Genomic DNA, 18,838 nt, shown 5'->3' on the forward strand with positions numbered 1-18,838 from the left:
ACGTTCTGCAAACGTAGATGCCACTGGTTCTTCACGTTCTGCAGATGTAGATGCCACTGGTTCTTCACGTTCTGCAGATGTCGATGCCACTGGTTCTTCATGTTCTGCAGACGTAGATGCCACTAGTTCTTCACGTTCTGCAGATGTAGATGCCAATGGTTATTCACGTTCTGCAGATGTAGATGCCACTGGTTCTTCATGTTCTGCAGATGTAGATGCCACTGGATCTTCACGTTCTGCAGACGTAGATGCCACTGGTTCTTCACGCTCTGCAGATGTAGATGCCACTGGTTCTTCACGTTCTGCAAATGTAGATGCCACTGGTTCTTCACGTTCTGCAGATGTAGATGCCACTGATTCTTCACGTTCTGTAGATGTAGATGCCACTGGTTCTTCATGTTCTGCAGATGTAGATGCTACTGGTTCTTCACGTTCTGCAGATGTAGATGCCACCACTGCCATCTACTGCATGGCGGTTGAACTTACGACTCTCGGTCCGAACATGCAACTGGACATACGGACCAGGTTCGGTCGTTTCTCTGAAATCTCCTAAGTCGAATGTTCGCAAGTAAAGGAGTCCCTGTAATAGGCGACATTTCAGGAAATGACCCTTCTTCATGGGCCATAAATAGAGAGGCCTGTGGACAGATCGAGTGGCTAATCAGAGTTGGAGATTGCATTTGGTTTACACCATGGGGTCTGACAACCATTAAATTAGAAACAATTTTCTGATAACATGTTTATTTCATTGGCATATGAATAGTTACACTATGAGTAAAAGTACAGACATACCCTTCGATATTGCAACATGTTTTACTCCGTAAACTATTTTGTATTGAAAGTAAAATTATTCAATGTTGCCGGCACATTGCCTTATGGGTAGTCCTGTTGCCGTGTGGTCAACAAATAAATTACAGAAATACCCCCGATTTACGCCTCTTCCCCCTTTTACATCGTTTCGCAAATACGTCGTTACTTTATTAACACTACCCGATTTGCGTCGTCTCAACCCCACACTTACGTCGCTGGTGGCATCGTCCGTCCATTCTGGTATCCGTCGCCTCTCAGCCTTCGCCTCCACTACCACCACCCGCTGTAAATCGCTTTGATTTACGTAGATTCGGTATTTGGTCGTCTCCACATTTCAGGAAAGCATCCCTGACGTAAACCGGGGTCAACACCGCATTAGCATAACCCTCCTGGTCACCCAATCGCGAAAGCAATTATCATTTCGATAGAATTAAAGAGCCTCGAGTATCCAAGCCACTCAAATCAATTGACCATCAACTCAGCCCCTTCATCTTGTTGCATCAACCGTCTCACTCCACCGTGGCAGGGGGGCAGCCCCCCGGCAATGTGGAGGGAACAACTGTTTTCTGGGGCAGTTCCGCGGTAACTTGCAGTGAGGATGCCACACCAACCCGAGATGATGCCAAATCAGCATACCAAGACGCCCATAGCCACACACCAGTCCGCTCAGTCTGATCCCAGACAATCTGGATAGTTGTTGCCCATGTTTCATCCAGGGGCGGAGCCAGGATTTCAGGCCGGGGTGACATTCAACAAATTTTAATTTCAAGAATGATTAGAGAGTCAGGCTGTTGAACTAGACGCCATCGGTTGGCGACACGCTCTGACAATGCAGTTGCACGGAGTCCGCCAGACCGAGTGTCGTACACTTATACGCAGAATGTCACCCCTGTCACCCGCCCTGGCTCCGCCCCTGTTTGCATCGCCACCTGTCCGGGGGAATTGGATTCTATGTTCGGGTGGCAGGAATGGATGTGTACCCAGATCTGTTTCCGGTCTCGTGTTGAACTTCGTGATAGATTACTGCTATCTTAATAACAGATAATAGACCTCGGCTGACTTATGAATAAGGGTGCTTCAACAAAAATATATCTAAAAAAATGTGCCCCCAGGCTCTGGAGACCACCTGGAGATGATTCCAGACACGTGTTGACAATGATGGCGAAACAAGTGGAGACTCTTCGACTTTTTGACGCTATTAACATACATTTGTTATCACGTTACAGTGTATTATCATCAGTTCTTTTTCCATGAAAAACGATAGTCCCATATACGTGTTAACATGTTTTTGAAGCACCCTGTATAGTCCATGTACAAGTGTCACCGATGGGCAGCAGAGGTGTATGTAAATGGTTTTTCGTTGTTTGGCCAGGTGCAGGTAACATCTCAAGAAACCAGGATGCGTCTCATTTTCCAAGTTGTGACCTGGGGCATTAGTCTGCCAGTCGAGGGGGTAATAATTACAATTCACGATGTACAATCTAAATTGTGTAATTTGTTTCGACTTTGGCACATTTTTCTGACTCTGACTTTGGCCTGCTTCTTGCGAATGATGTCACGGGATCTTTGACGTCCAACTCGTGCGTGTATTATCGTCATAGTTATGACACGCACGGTAATGATCAGGGCGACCGCTGGAATCGAACCGAGAATCTCTGCAACAGGGGTGGACAACCTCTAACAGACCGACAGCCAAAAAAGGTACCCATGAGTACTGCAAAGAGCCAAGTGAAAAATAGATGTGTATATAGAGTTTTCTGCACAGCACGGGAGACATTCTTCGTTATTATTATGTTGCCACGACTGTGCGCGTAGGAGCTGCGTTCGACCTAATGCCCCCTTCCGTAGAGCGGCGTGCGGTGGATTAAAGAGCAGCATTGGGGCTAGAGAGACACCGCCTGCAGTCGACAACAAGCGACGAACGGGTGGGGGCTACGTTGACGGCAACAAAGACAAAGATCCCCCGCATAGCCTTAACAGGCTGTTTGGGCAAGTGCTGTTAGCGAGCACCTATGAAGGCCGGCACGGCACACGAGGGGGTGGGTGGCCAGCCCGAGTGGCGATGTTTACTACACACCGCACCAGGTACTCATCTGAGGTCGAGTCCACCTAGGGGAGGGGCCCAGGACCGGTTCAGATATTCGTCGTCGATGTTTTTGCCGTGAGCGGGAATCGAACCCGGCTCGCTGGGTTCACAGCGTAGCGCTAACCACAACACTACCGCTACCCACCACACACACAACACACACACACAACGCGCACACAGTGACAACACCACAGGCTCAGAGTTGGGCTTTAGTCGTGTCGTCAAAGCGTCTCTTTAATTGTCCAACCTATGGTGATAAACAACAATCGCACGAATCACGTCACAGGTTACACACGGAGTGGTGGGTTCAAACGAGTTGGTCGCACGGTGCACACGTGGTATCGCGCACGCACGCACGCCGAAACGTGACACCATTGAAAAAGACCGCAATCTCTTACACAACACACGACCACCACCACCACCACCCCAGCGCCTATCCTCCTACCGCCCTCACGAATCAATCGCGATAATTACAGCCGAGAATAATAACGATAACCGCCGCTGTGCGTTGTGTGTGTAATCTCGGGTATTTGCAGTTGTTGCTATTGTTGTTGTGTCGCTCGGCGGCGCGAACTTCAAAAATCCATTCGCGCAGCAGCCAAGGGCCGTGTGAACAAGTCGACCAAGTGCCCACGTCGTACTCAAGATTGCGAATGTTGCGGATTTGCTCCCCAACACACCGGTGTGCTGTACTCGCAACGAATTGGCCACGTTCTGTTCACGTGACACAAACATTGCTAATTGGCAGTGTCGGGTGGTGGCGGTGCTTAACGACACATTTATATATTTACGCGATCTAACCCCCCAGCCCCCCCCCCCCCCCAAAAAAAACCCCAACCTATGTTATGGATGCACGCGCTGCAAAACCAGACCAGCATTAAAGCCAGGGTGGGGAACATCCTTCCATTTTGTACATCACGCCGACTTCACTTGATCTGCCAGACGGCGGTTAAAGGTTTGAAATCGAGGGCCCGACGAGACACGTGCCGGCTGAAAGATGTGGTGGTGTTTTTTTTCCCCGAAAGTTGGATTCTGCCAGCAAAATAAAAAAAATTCCCACAGAATCGCCCCCCCTCCTCTGTGATGAGGGCCCACCGCATTGACACATGCACGGATACGGAATCACAAAGCGCCCTTTTGTTACCCCCCACTGCTGGATGAGGGCTTTCCAAAAGCCGTCCGGGGGGGGGGGGGTTGTGGGATTTATTTGACCATACTTCACCACGCTGGTTAGTGCCATTTGTACCTGAAAAAATAAAAATATGCTCCCCTTTCTGGCAATAAAACAGGTGGCGTTAAGATGTTCAAACACCAAATATAAATCTTTTGCAAGGAATCATATCTGCATTAACCACAGCAAGGCCGTAGCCAGGGAGTCAACATTGGGGGGGACCAAATCTTCCAAGGGGTCTGAGGGTCCTCCCCCCCAAAAAAATCTAAATTTGAAAACGAATCTCCTTCCATTTCCTGCCTAAAATATAACAAAAATTCACGAACACATGGGATTGACTTATTTTTTACAATAATGTCTAATAGTGTATTGTATTTCATTGCTCTGTTTTTTTCTTTTTTTACCTTTTATTGTTTCATTGTATGTAATGGCAGAGTTTAGGGATTTATCAAGTACAACCATAACCACAAACATATAAACATAAATATATTTTATAGCAATATATCGGGGGGGACATTTTGAGCATATTTATAATATATATTGGGGGAGATGCCCCCCCCCAACATATATTATAATTACCGCCTTGAACCACAGGCCCTAAAGAAGGCTGTCTCTGGTGTAGACCAATCCGTTTCAAAGACAATGCAGATATTATCAGAGCATGTTTTTTTTTGCATGTTCATCGAAAGCACGTGTGGTTAATGCAGATGATTCCTTCACAACTGTTGCATTACCAGAAAGAGTAAAACCTATTCTTATTTGTCATACTTTGATACTGCCAATAAAGATCCCATGGCATTTGCACCGATAAACTTCATATTTATTTTCATGTATATTTACCGACTTGCTTAGTTGTCCCGTAATGTGCACTCCTAACGTGATTTGTATTCCTTGTTGTAACTTTCTGACCCGCCCCCCAAACTGGTCATCTGTGAAAAAGGGCTTTATAGCTCATCGGATTATTCCAGTCTAAACTAAGGTTCTAAATTGAAGGTGTGTGGGGGGGGGGGCACGGATGTACCAGCACAAAAGAACAGTATCACAATGCCCTTTTCCGCACTGCCCTCTTACTGGCCATCACGTGGCAGCAGGCAGCAGCAACCTGTTTGTGCGCAGTGGTGGGTCACCCATCCAAGCACGAGCCAGGCCAAAACCCACACTCAGCTTCCACTTTTAGATGACATTGGGCGCGTTCCGGAACACTGGTTCGTGGGGCAAAATAATTAAACATTTTGAGTTGAATGCAGGGGACAGCCCCAGGTGTCGATTCGTACATCTTGCGCCTACCAAACACGTGCTCCGAACTGACAAGGCGAGGGCTGTGTTAACAAGGTTTACATTGTTTGTACAATCGAGACGTAATTACATACACAAAGCCAAACGTGAAACCGTCCCTCGCGCGCCAGTGCTGCTCATCTCCATTAAAGGCTCTGCTAAACCGGTGGGGAGAATTCCACATTCTCGTGAGAGGTGCCAGTTTTTTCTCTTTTTTTTCCCCCCCATGGAACAACCAACTGAGAGAGAGAGGACTTCTCACAAAGCAGTACTCGTTTTTATACACACCCGAGAGAAGATGAGGCTCCCCGCGTTTAATCCTAAGTGGAGTGATCTGCGCACACAAACGGCACTATCGAACTACAGTATTGAACAATGTAATCGGAAATTGTTTAAACACCCCTCCACCCGCCCCTGCCAAACAATCACATGCAGAAGATGATATATCCACCCGGTCGATTTCAAAGATAAACGACATCGCCTCATATTTAATAATAATCGTGGTAATGCGACACAAACGACCGTGGTTAGAGTGTCACGCTGAGTTTCGCTCGAAAGCCGGGGCAGAACAAGCTGGGGGGCCTTTTAGAAAGACGTGGAGGGGGGGGGGCATTGAAGTGCCTCCTAAACGTCGGTGTAGACTGAAGGCAGCAGTGGGGGGGGGCTACCACAGGCACGATCCGTCCTGGTAGGGACCACGGTCCTGACTGCTTGGGGTAGAGAGGATGTTGTGAGTGACTCTCCTAGTAGTACCACTCTTGCTGTTTTATTTGACCAGGTAAGGACCCCACACTGAGCTGGAGAGTTCGTTTTTTCAGAAGCGACCTGGCCACCACAAATGATTGCTCAACAAAGTGGCTCACCGTGTGGAAATGTATTTCGCAGCCAAATACTCTGAACGCGTGTTTATTGATTCGAAATGTGAAGAATTCACACCACCACGGGCAGAGAGACACGCCAACTTCCTAATATACCAGCGTCTGGGAGTCGGGATCGAACCCACGATCTCCGGTACACCAGGCGAGGTAGTTAACATCCCACCACCGCGGCGCCATCCGCCGCTGTGGAGGGGTTCTAACGTGAGCCGTGGGTGATGGGTGACAAGTGCGGAGAGAGAAATCGGCGCGGTCATGAAGGGGGGCGCGATGCCCAGCGGTGGTGGCGCCGCTCCCTTGGTGCAGAGAGGAGGCTGCAGGACTCACAGCAGCGCGACTCCCGTGTTGCCGTGTTAAGCAAACCCGATTTATAAGCCAGACCTTTTGGCGCAATCGAAAATTGTTTCGATGCCGCGTTACCGAAACGCAACGCGGCATGGGGGGGGGGAATCAAACAGATCAACTCTCGCTCTTCCCAAAGTCCCGGCCGTATTTTTTGCTCGGCATCGCAAAACGAGCAATCCCATCTCTCGCCTTCGGTGGGGCCAACATTCACAGCCGTGCCTCCCGACAGCGGCCGCGTTCGGCGATTGGTGCATGCGCGGGGGAGGGGGGGGGGTTCTTTTTGTTGTTGTTGTCGCAAGGAACTGGATACGTCGGCTGGAAGGTTTCTGAGTTTTAATTGCTTCGGATCGTCACTTCCCAAAAACGAGCGGATAGAGCGGAGAGAGGTAACAACAACAAAAAAGAGAGATGGCCCAGCCCAGCCGTTTGATCACACAGATCCGCAGCGATTGCAGTCATTGGGGAAAACCGTCATCCAGAAACGGCGTGCCAACACCACCCACGCGCACTTCTTCCCGAGACGCAAGGTTCAATCCCTCCGGCTGTCATGTCCCTCGTGGCCACGTGGGTTTCATCTTCTTCTGTTCGCGGACAGAAGAAAATAGAATCGTATCCACGTGTTGCATTAGATTATTACTTTGCATTCTGTTTGGTGCATCTTTTACATTGGCACTGCGCAGTTGGTTTGTGTGCGCTTCACATCACTTAGGTTTAACTGCCGTGCAATTTTAACTCGTCTGTCCCGTTATTTTGATTTAGCTTTTGTACGTTAGGCTTTTGGTGGGGCGGTGGCGCAGCGGTTAGAGTACTGCGCTGACCGTTTTCAGCCTGGGCGATCATATGGCCTGACGTGCAAAGACAAAGATCCCCCCTGGATAGCTTTAAAACTGTTGGGGCCAAGTGCTGTTAGCGAGCACCTATGAAGGCCAGAACGGCACACGAGGGGGTGGGTGACCAGCACCACGCCCAGCCGCCTTTGTCTCCCGAGTGGCGATGTTTTTACGCACCGCACCAGGTACTCGTTTGAGGCCGAGTCTACCTGGCCTGACGTGCACTCAAACACACATCGAGGGGCAGTGCAGTGAGGACATTCGATCACGGGCAACAAGGATTCCCTTTCTGCCGTGGAGTTTGCATTTTCTTCCCCTATTCTGCACGAATCTTCTCCGGGTTCCCCGGTTTCCTCCCATAAGACAAAAATAAACACAACGTAACTGGCATTGGCCAAAAACACCCCGATGCCGAAACATCACCCCCGCAAACGACTCAAAAAGTGGGATCACACACACAGCAAAGATCGCCCACACAATTTTTATGCGTAACATAATCACACAAATTGGTATTTTTCAAAGTACCGTGATCTAATTTAGGCGATTATATTTTTGATTAATCATGGCAAATTAAAACACAACACGTAGACTTTTCAGCTCATGCTATACCTATTAGTAATAACATTTGACAATGCGCGCTCTAGTGAGTCCAGTTCATCACGAATGCGGACTGTGGAGGCGTGTGCTCCATATGCATTGGCTACTTCTGCTGTACTTATAAATCCCAGCTCCTGGCATTATAATTTTCCACATTTACATCGATTTCGAGATCATTTGATTTTGGGGGTTCATTTTCCATGTCAATAAATGGCCAAGGGATGGAACATTTCGGAGAGTACATCCATCTGGGGAGATGGAGCATATGCAAGAAATGAGCACGTGTGTAAGACGCCAGGTGGATTGTTCCGTTACTACATCATAGCATGGGGGGGGGGGGGGGTGGAGGAGGGGGTTGACAGTTGCCTGGTGCAGGCTTTCATCCAGCAGTGGATTTACCATAGCTGATGTTTATGATGCTGATGTAAAGCATTCATAAAAACGGATAAATCTCAACTCAACCGACGAACGTGAAGTAACAATGGCCGATTGCTCATTGTAAAACGAGTATATAGGCGACTTCCCGTACCTGGTTTTTGCAATCCGATTACAGCAACGCGTTACTTGCAGCGCATTACTGTTAACACATTGCTCACCTCCGAAACCTTTGCGTGCATTACCCAACCGTTTCAATCCACTTATCCGAACACGTGCCTGTGAGCAACGACCACCTCTTCTCCTTGCCGTGTTGGTGGGGTTCCTCCCCCCCCACCACCACTGGCTGGCGAGCGTTGACGAGCGACGGTGATTTTAAACTCGAGGCGATCGCGTGACGACGATTTTTTGTTGTTGCGTCACGCCCGAGAAAGTGAAGAACAGCGAGCTAACTACGCGCGAGTCTCTACGCCGAAGACTACCACCACCACCACCACCGTCTCGACGCCACATGGGCGAACGACAGCTTGCCGCACGCCGCCAACAGCTTGGGGCGCCGCGGGAATCAAAGCTGCCCCACGAAAAAAACGCCGAACATACAAACACGCACACGTGTATATAATAATAATATATATTACACATTTAGAATAGATAGCCGTAATAACTTAACACTGCTCCGTATAGTAGTAGTAGTAGTAATAACAGATAATGTAGTCGGAAGTCGTTTTTGCTTTGGGGGGGGGGGGGGATGTTAAGACGAACGCACTTTTTTTTTGTACACTCGGGGCTTAATTTCAGCCGGGTATTGCGTGGGGTAAGCGACTCGGCACACCACATCCAGTACACATACATCCCGTATACATGTGTGTGTGTGTATATATATACCTCCAGCTATGGCCTCGGGCTACCACCGTGCCACGTGCCACCCTACTCTGGTCTACCAGCGACCCGGCAAACGTTCAGTGAAAAATAAAAGCCCCCCCCCCCCCCCGAATCGTTCATTGCGATTGTGCCGAAAGAACGGAGAAACCTTGGCCACGTGCTCGCAAGCGCCCGCAATGTTGCGCCGGGCGCGCGCAGACACTGGCGTCTCGTGCTCACACAAGGCGGCACGGGTGGTGCGCGGGTGGCGCAGGTGGCACGGGTGGGATGGGTGGCAGGGGTGGCTTGTCGTGGAAGCCACGGGCGTGTAAAGTGGCGCGGACACCGGCACGCTCGTCGTGTGGGCGAGGCGGGGTCACAGCCGTGCCGTGTCTGCCTCAGGTAATCGAGGCCGGAGAAGAAACTGGGGGGGGGGGGGGGGGGGGGGGGGGAGACCCTAACTCCTCAACCCCAAGGACCCTACCCATCTTTCACCGCTAAACTTGCAGCTTAACCCCAGCCCGACAGGGTACGGCGCCAACCTTGGGCCGAGAGCGTGAGCAAGGCCACCGCAGTTCTGGGAGGCTCAACCGGGGAATCCGGTGAGCGGGCAGCCCCCAACGCCTAAAAGTCCAGAGTTTAACCCCATCCCAAACAGCATGAAAGCCTTCCCTCAATTTCCATGGCGCATTCACAAGTGCTGTAATCTTACCACACCAGCCAAACTCGCCTTATTAGTGTAACCGTTCCAAATAAAAACCCAATATTTGGCCAAACCCCGACCATGAGGACTCTTGGCGCCAATGGGTCAGCGCCATCGACCATGGGTAACGGAAACCCGAACCCCACCGCTGCCACCAATTGTGTTAATTTGAGTTTTATGTTGAAGTGTATTTTGACGAGCAAGGCGAGACCGGCGAACGTCTCTCATATTGCACGAGTGACCCGAACGTTCCCCCCCGTGTGCAGGCGGAGCGAGGCGGGACGGGGCTGAATCCCTGCCGACGTTCTCGCTCGCCGACGGCGATCACAAGCGGAGGCAGACACGGTGCCGCCGCCACGCCAGCCCGGCCTGCGCAGACGCTCCCGTTCAAAACCCAGCTTGGCTATCTCTCACCCCATCTCATACGGAGAAACAAAAAAAATCACGGCTTTAGCCGTTTCCCTCCCGCCCACCCCCCCCGATACGGTTTGGCGTTGTACCGGCGTGTTGTTTGGCAAGAGCAACTCGCTTTACGAAAGATCCCCCCCCCCCCCTAGCATGTGGAGCGAGATGTCAGTCAATTACACAAGTGACAGTTGAACTGTAATCCCCCCCCCCGAGACTGAGACTACATGGGGGAGTGTCCCCCTCCAACCTTGGCGGCTTCAACGCACAAATTCAACGGGCGCCGCCATGGTGACGGCCCCGTGCCGGACTGGCCATGCGTGGTGCTGGGGTGCGCTTCTTCAGGAACTGAAAATCGGCAAGACGTTTCCCAGTGGGCGGAGCGAAACCTCAAGACGTCATGGCGAACGCCGCGCGGTACAAACGGGAAAAACCGCAGAGGAGAACAGCGAAGCGCGACCGCGAAAAACCGACGCGGGCCGTGTTTAACGCTCCCGTCGAAATGTTCAATTACCATTTTTATTTAACCCCGCTGCCGCCATCGCCCGCTGCTCCGCGACCTTTTCACAAGAGAGCGGGTTCGCGCGACTTTTAACGTTATCCTCACCCGGCACGGCAAACCGCAGAAGCCTCCCCCCCCCTGCCCCCATAACACGGAACCAAGCGAGCCGGCGGTAGAAACACAACAGCGCAACCAGAGCCGTGCCTATCCATCGCTGTACACGGGGCACATCCAGACCGGACTGGCATGGCAGCGGGGGAGAGGGGCGTGAAGGCGGACGAGGAAGGGGTGGTGACCAAAAGCGTGAGTGGCACGGCCCACAGTGAACGGTAGCGGGGAAAGGTCTTACGGATAACGGGGGGGGGGGGCGACTACAGTCGCTCGAGCCTAACTTACTTCACGCAATGAAACCCCTAAAATTATATCTCACAATGCCAAGAAATCCGTGTGGAGGGGACGAGAAGGAAGGCGACGGTGGGCTGGAGAAACCCACGGGGAGACACCACCACCGTAGCAGTAGTAGTCATAATAATAATAATAAGAACGATGATGAGGGCAATGGTGACGACGGGACGAGGGGGTTTGGGGAAGTTGGGGAAGGACCTCTGGGACTCTCTGCCACCTCCGCGTTTACTCCGCCTTGCGCTTGGCACCAGGGATCTTGGCCTGGACCCTGATGGGGGTGAGGGCAGGACAGAGCGATCACGAGTGAGCGCCAACATCCGAGTTACGAGTGAAGCCCCGTGAGAGACAGTGGGTCTCTAAGTGAGCCTGTGGGTCTCTACGTGAGCCTGTGGGTCTCTACGTGAGCCTGTGGGTCTCTAAGTGAGCCAGTGGTTCTCTAAGTGAGCCTGTGGGTCTCTAAGTGAGCCTGTGGGTCTCTAAGTGAGCCCGTGGGTCTCTAAGTGAGCCCGTGGGTCTCTAAGTGAGCCAGTGGGTCTCTACGCGAGCCTGTGGGTCTCTAAGTGAGCCAGTGGGTCTCTACGTGAGCCAGTGGTTCTCTAAGTGAGCCAGTGGGTCTCTAAGTGAGCCAGTGGGTCTCTAAGTGAGCCTGTGGGTCTCTAAGTGAGCCTGTGGGTCTCTAAGTGAGCCAGTGGGTCTCTACGCGAGCCTGTGGGTCTCTAAGTGAGCCTGTGGGTCTCTACGTGAGCCTGTGGGTCTCTAAGTGAGCCAGTGGGTCTCTAAGTGAGCCTGTGGGTCTCTAAGTGAGCCAGTGGGTCTCTACGCAAGCCTGTGGGTCTCTACGCGAGCCTGTGGGTCTCTAAGTAAGCCTGTGGGTCTCTAAGTGAGCCAGTGGGTCTCTAAGTGAGCCAGTGGGTCTCTAAGTGAGCCAGTGGGTCTCTACGCGAGCCTGTGAGTCTCTAAGTGAGCCTGTGGGTCTCTAAGTGAGCCTGTGGGTCTCTACGTGAGCCTGTGGGTCTCTAAGTGAGCCTGTGGGTCTCTAAGTGAGCCAGTGGGTCTCTAAGTGAGCCAGTGGGTCTCTAAGTGAGCCAGTGGGTCTCTACGCGAGCCTGTGAGTCTCTAAGTGAGCCTGTGGGTCTCTAAGTGAGCCTGTGGGTCTCTAAGTGAGCCTGTGGGTCTCTAAGTGAGCCTGTGGGTCTCTAAGTGAGCCAGTGGGTCTCTAAGTGAGCCAGTGGGTCTCTAAGTGAGCCAGTGGGTCTCTAAGTGAGCCAGTGGGTCTCTAAGTGAGCCAGTGGGTCTCTAAGTGAGCCTGTGGGTCTCTAAGTGAGCCTGTGGGTCTCTAAGTGAGCCAGTGGGTCTCTAAGTGAGCCAGTGGTTCTCTAAGTGAGCCAGTGGGTCTCTAAGTGAGCCAGTGGGTCTCTAAGTGAGCCAGTGGGTCTCTAAGTGAGCCAGTGGGTCTCTAAGTGAGCCAGTGGGTCTCTAAGTGAGCCTGTGGGTCTCTAAGTGAGCCAGTGGGTCTCTAAGTGAACCTGTGGGTCTCTAAGTAAGCCTGTGGGTCTCTAAGTGAGCCAGTGGGTCTCTACGCGAGCCTGTGAGTCTCTAAGTGAGCCTGTGAGTCTCTAAGTGAGCCTGTGGGTCTCTAAGTGAGCCAGTGGGTCTCTACGCACGCCTGTGGGTCTCTAAGTGAGCCAGTGGGTCTCTAAGTGAGCCTGTGGGTCTCTAAGTGAGCCTGTGGGTCTCTAAGTGAGCCAGTGGTTCTCTAAGTGAGCCAGTGGGTCTCTAAGTGAGCCAGTGGTTCTCTAAGTGAGCCAGTGGGTCTCTAAGTGAGCCAGTGGGTCTCTAAGTGAGCCAGTGGGTCTCTAAGTGAGCCAGTGGGTCTCTAAGTGAGCCAGTGGGTCTCTAAGTGAGCCTGTGAGTCTCTAAGTGAGCCAGTGGGTCTCTAAGTGAGCCAGTGGGTCTCTAAGTGAGCCTGTGGGTCTCTAAGTGAGCCAGTGGGTCTCTAAGTGAGCCAGTGGGTCTCTAAGTGAGACAGTGGGTCACTAAGTGAGCCTGTGGGTCTCTAAGTGAGCCAGTGGGTCTCTAAGTGAGCCAGTGGGTCTCTAAGTGAGCCAGTGGGTCTCTAAGTGAGCCAGTGGGTCTCTAAGTGAGCCTGTGGGTCTCTAAGTGAGCCAGTGGGTCTCTAAGTGAGCCAGTGGGTCTCTAAGTGAGCCTGTGGGTCTCTAAGTGAGCCTGTGGGTCTCTAAGTGAGCCAGTGGGTCTCTAAGTGAGCCAGTGGGTCTCTAAGTGAGCCAGTGGGTCTCTAAGTGAGCCTGTGGGTCTCTAAGTGAGCCTGTGGGTCTCTAAGTGAGCCAGTGGTTCTCTAAGTGAGCCAGTGGGTCTCTAAGTGAGCCAGTGGGTCTCTAAGTGAGCCAGTGGGTCTCTAAGTGAGCCAGTGGGTCTCTAAGTGAGCCAGTGGGTCTCTAAGTGAGCCAGTGGGTCTCTAAGTGAGCCAGTGGGTCTCTAAGTGAGCCAGTGGGTCTCTAAGTGAGCCAGTGGGTCTCTAAGCGAGCCTGTGGGTCACTAAGTGAGCCTGTGGGTCTCTAAGTGAGCCAGTGGGTCTCTAAGTGAGCCAGTGGGTCTCTAAGTGAGCCTGTGGGTCTCTAAGTGAGCCAGTGGGTCTCTAAGTGAGCCAGTGGGTCTCTGAGTGAGCCAGTGGGTCACTAAGTGAGCCTGTGGGTCTCTAAGTGAGCCAGTGGGTCTCTAAGTGAGCCAGTGGGTCTCTAAGTGAGCCAGTGGGTCTCTAAGTGAGCCAGTGGGTCACTAAGTGAGCCTGTGGGTCTCTAAGTGAGCCAGTGGGTCTCTAAGTGAGCCTGTGGGTCTCTAAGTGAGCCAGTGGGTCTCTAAGTGAGCCAGTGGGTCTCTAAGTGAGCCTGTGGGTCTCTAAGTGAGCCAGTGGGTCTCTAAGTGAGCCTGTGGGTCTCTAAGTGAGCCTGTGGGTCTCTAAGTGAGCCTGTGGGTCTCTAAGTGAGCCAGTGGGTCTCTAAGTGAGCCTGTGGGTCTCTAAGTGAGCCAGTGGGTCTCTAAGTGAGCCAGTGGGTCTCTAAGTGAGCCTGTGGGTCTCTAAGTGAGCCAGTGGGTCTCTAAGTGAGCCTGTGGGTCTCCAAGAGAGCCAGTAGGTCTCTAAGTGAGCCTGTGCGTATCTACCTGGCACACCTCTCGCTATGGATGTGGCTACTTAGTCCCATGCCACCTGTGTTCCAGTCAACCAGCGACCCGGAAAATTAGGTGAAAATTTAAGCCCAGATCTCTGACCGTCATGCCAGCAGGACTTCACAAACACCACAGTCGGATTGGCAGGTCGTGTATGGCGAGGCAACGTGTGGGTCCTCCGACCTCTTCAAAGACATATGGCCAGCGTGGAAGAGTAGGCCAAATACCCTCCTCTCTAAAGGGGCTCTCGAGAGCTCCCCCCCCCCCCCAAGTGGAAGGCATTCCGCCGGCGGTGGCGCGAGCAAGCATATTGCAGGGCCGTGCAAATATCGCGATCCGCTTCTCAACGTCGCATAAAATTTCACGTCACAGTGCGGGGGTGCGAGAGAGAGTTGTTGTTTTGTGCTGTCGTTGGCTTACTTGGCGATGACGCCGTTGAGATTGCTGCGAGCCAGGGCCAGGTAGTGATCGATCTGTTTCTGCGGGGAGTGGGGGCGGCAAGGCGGCGGAATATTTGGAGTGAGGTGCAGGGAACCCGGAACGCGCGGCACGAGCGTTCAGCCCTTCGGTGTCAGCGTCTTCCTCCTGCACAGCTCAACCGAGAAATCTGTGTGCGTGCGTATGTGTGTATTTCGTTGTGGGAGAGCGCTTGTGTAGCGGCGAGCACGCTGCGCTACGATTCCCGTTCACGGTCAACACCAGTGACGCTTACGTGAACCGGTCCTGGGCCTCCCCTAGGTCGACTCAGCTTCAAATTAGTACCTGGTGCGGTGTAGTAAACGCCGTCACTGGGGAGACAAAGGCTGCCGGGCGTGGTGTTGGCCACCCACCCGCTCGCGTGCCGTGCCGGCCTTCAAAGGTGCTCGTTAACAGCACTTGCCCCAACAGCCTATTATTAAGGCTATACGGGGGATCTTTGTGTGTGTGTGCGTTACCTGATACTTTTCGTAAACGACGGGAGCTGTGAACAGGGTCAGGACACCTGCAGCGACACAGGGGGGAGTAAGGGAAGCAAATAAACAATTGAACATCCACACGAAATGACAGCAGGTGGCTCAAATGACTCGTCACGTGCGTGCCTTAAAAAAACCGATAACTACTTTTTTTTTAGCAGCAGGCAAGTCCCACTGAGCTACACAGCTCTTTGTCAGAAGCAACCCGGCCACAAGTGATAGCTCCACGAAGTGGCTTATCACGCCGAAATATGTACCAATCCGGAGGACCCGGAGAGAGACAGGCAAACGCCAAATATACAGCAGCAGGCGTCAGGGTCAGGATCGGACCCACGACCTCCTGTATACCGGGCGAGAGAGTCAACATCTCATAGCCACCGCGGCGCCCAACGAGCGCTGAGCTAGCAACATTAACATCTCAGAATCTCAGCAGGTTATTCGCCCGGCTAATGCTCGACCACGGTGTATGCAGCAGGCGTCATAGCCTGCGGGGGGGCTACGTTGTGGGCGTCCGAGGGCGGTGCAGAAAAATCCGCCGTTGTGCAATGCTATGGCTCCCAGCCCTCACCGACCCACACCGAGACCAGCGTGGTGACGTACGGGTAAAGGAGGATCCGCAAGACACGCACGGCGTTGGGGATGACCTTCATTCAGCAGTGGAATGGCGATGGCTTCACGTGTACAGGTGAAACAATGTGGCAGTTACAGAGCCAGCAAGAGAAACGCCGAACCCTGAGAGCACTTAACAATATCCCACTGCTAAGCTTGTCCACATACCCAAGCTGTTACATTCCGAATATGTTTTGGTTTTATTTTCAATCATAAACCTCGTAAATCCACTGCCGTGTCCGGTCGCGGGGGTTGTTCGACCATACTTCACCACGCTGGTCAGTGTGGGTTGGTGGAGGGGGCAAGGCAGGACCAGTTTCGGATATCACCCTGAAGCCTCCAATGTTAGCCGTGGCCGGTGATCAAAAGCAACTCTGGTGATCCTCTCAGCGGCTTCCAGCTGACCATCGAACAAAGACCGTCACTGCGTCTCGCGCTTTCAGACGCGCTTCTGTGGCCGTCTGGAACGCTCTCCCTTCCGATATTAGGAAGCCACTGGAGCTACGCACTTTTACATCTCAATTGAAAACTAATTTTACTACAACGGGCTTTGTTGTGTTTCTTTTGCTGTCCTTCCCCCGATTAGCACGGCTGGCTAGGTACGGTGCAAAAGAAGTTCAACACACATAAACTACAAAAACCAAGGATGCCGCACTCACCTAACAAGAAGGGGGGGGGCAGTGATAAAACAACATTTTAAAAGATTCACATTAAATCGGCAGCAACCTAGCACAGCCAATGACTATAAATGCCACGGCACCGACTTAAAATAGACCATCTGCTTTGGCTAAATTAAGGTGCGATGAGGCGAGATATCATTACGGGGGCGCGCCCGTGCGATATTTCCAAGTGCACGGAGGGAGATGCTCTGTTTACACTTCGCACACGGTTGGCCTGGAGGCTCTCGGGGCCTGCACAGACCTGTCGCGCCCTTTAATATATTTACCTCGTCAGGTGGCTCAGCGGTAGAGCGAGCGGTTCAGAGGTCAACTCCCTGCTAGGGGTTGACTCATCCCATCATCCCCCGCGGGGCCGATTAAAATGAGCACTGCTGTGTGGGGGAAATGGGGGGTATAACTCCTCTTCCAAGACTGGCCACTGTGGAAGAATAGGCCAAATATCCTCCAGCGGGGTTCTCTTGAGACCTTCTCTCGAGCTCCCTCTCGAGAGAGCGGAGCAGCGAAAAATATTGTTCTAATGTACTTCTATGCCCTCACATCCATGCTCTCAAGCTCCAGCAACCCGCAATGACCAGCGCGCGCGGTGGTGTTACGGTCAAAAAGGTGGTTTTCCGATAGGAGAGATTCAGGCCTTGCCACGGGAATGTGGAATTTCTCATGCGGGTTTCAGGGTTGTAATCATTTGGACTCTTGACGTCAACCGATTGTTGATCGCAGGAGCTTGTGTTGAACGCAATACCGCCGAAAGGATGATCTCCCAGAAGGCCGTGTGACTGATGGGATTTGTGAAGTAACAGATTTATTTTTTCTGTGGAGGGACAGATGTGTGAAAGGAGATGGACTGTCTGCTTATTTATTGTATTACTTTTATTCTCCGCAATGATGCGGATGATTATTATTTTAAGTTGCGATGAAAAAATTGTATACTGTGGGAGGAATCGAATGAGCTATAAAAAATATTTTTCACAGATGCCCAGTTGGGGTACGGGGTAAGAACGTTACAACAACAAACAGTACAACAACACGATAGCAGTGCAAAGTACAAGAACGGTAAACAAATCGCCCAAACACAGACAAATAAAATTAAACCATCGCCATCCTTGCATATACTTTGCACGAATCGTATATAAGGAAACACAATAAAAAAATCTACACACTCATCAGAGGGCCCTTCGGGTATTTGGTTTTATCTTACAGACAACTGACTGTGGTTGCACCCATTTGTACGAATGGACAGGGGCACCTGCAGGGTTGGGGATTTTGGAAATTCGCCCGTTCGTTTCAGCTGCCGCGCCAGTAGATCGAATCGAACCAGCAACTTCTGCACCGCTCACCGTTACGCCACCCTGGTTCGAGTTAATGTGGGGCGCTACGGTGGCGAGATGTTAACTACCTCTCCTGGTATACAGGAGGTCGTGGATTCGATCCCAACCCTGAAACCTGCATATTTAGAGTTTGCATGTTCTCCCCGTGGTCGCGTAGATTTTTCTCAAGGTCAACCCCCGGTTTTTCCCGCCACATTTTCCATCAAGATGTTTTTAGAGTATTTGGCTGCTTTACATTTCCACGCGACAAGCCACTTCGTTGAGCTATCATTTGTGATGGCCAGGTCGCTTCTGAAAAAAGAGCTACGTAGCTCAGCGGGGCATTACCTGGTGAAATTAAAAAAAAATGCTTAGTTCGTAATTTAATAGAATATTGGAGAGACTGCGGGAGAAAATGTTCCACGGCGAGAAGGCAATCGTACCGAGGATGAGAAGGGTGAGGCCGTTGAAGATCGCTCCGATGTAAGTGAGAAGCCACATGAGAACAGCGAACTGCACGCACGCGCACACACACACACACAGACAACGAGCCCCATTAAGCCTCGGACTGTTTGGGGCAAATGCTGTTAGCGAGCACCTATTAAGGCAGGTACGATGCGCTAGGGTCTGGTGTTGCCAGCACCACGCCCAGCCACCTTTGTTCCCCCAGTGCTAATGATTTACACACCACTTAAGAAACTCGTTTAAGGCCGAGGCCTGATGAAGCTAGTTGTAATTACTGGCGAAACATCGTACTCAAAGATTGTAAATGTTGTGGCTTGGCTCTCCAACCCACCGGTGTGCTATACTAGTGACGAATTGGCATGTTCTGTTTACGTGACAACCCTTACTAGTTGGCTGTGTCG

The 18,838-nt window shown here is 51.8% G+C and overlaps 1 protein-coding gene across 4 annotated transcripts in view; it reads right to left on the bottom strand.

The window, feature by feature from the left end:
- Positions 1-3,098: 3,098 nt before the first annotated feature.
- LOC116953946 (reticulon-1-A-like) overlaps positions 3,099-18,838 on the bottom strand; it is a 64,546-nt gene continuing 48,806 nt past the window's right edge. For all 4 annotated transcript variants that reach the window (XM_032974279.2, XM_032974280.2, XM_032974278.2 and 1 more), the window contains 4 exons: positions 18,416-18,485; positions 15,362-15,408; positions 14,847-14,905; positions 3,099-11,508 (listed from right to left, as the gene is read on the bottom strand). In XM_032974279.2, the coding sequence (XP_032830170.1) occupies positions 11,466-11,508; positions 14,847-14,905; positions 15,362-15,408; positions 18,416-18,485 (219 nt within the window). In that variant the 3' untranslated portion in view covers positions 3,099-11,465. The remainder of the gene's footprint in view (positions 11,509-14,846; positions 14,906-15,361; positions 15,409-18,415; positions 18,486-18,838) is intronic.

This window comes from Petromyzon marinus, chromosome 53 (assembly GCF_048934315.1).
Source record: "Petromyzon marinus isolate PM22_M1 ecotype Great Lakes invasive population chromosome 53, UKy_Petmar_22M1.pri1.0, whole genome shotgun sequence".
Classification (NCBI taxonomy): domain Eukaryota; kingdom Metazoa; phylum Chordata; class Hyperoartia; order Petromyzontiformes; family Petromyzontidae; genus Petromyzon; species Petromyzon marinus.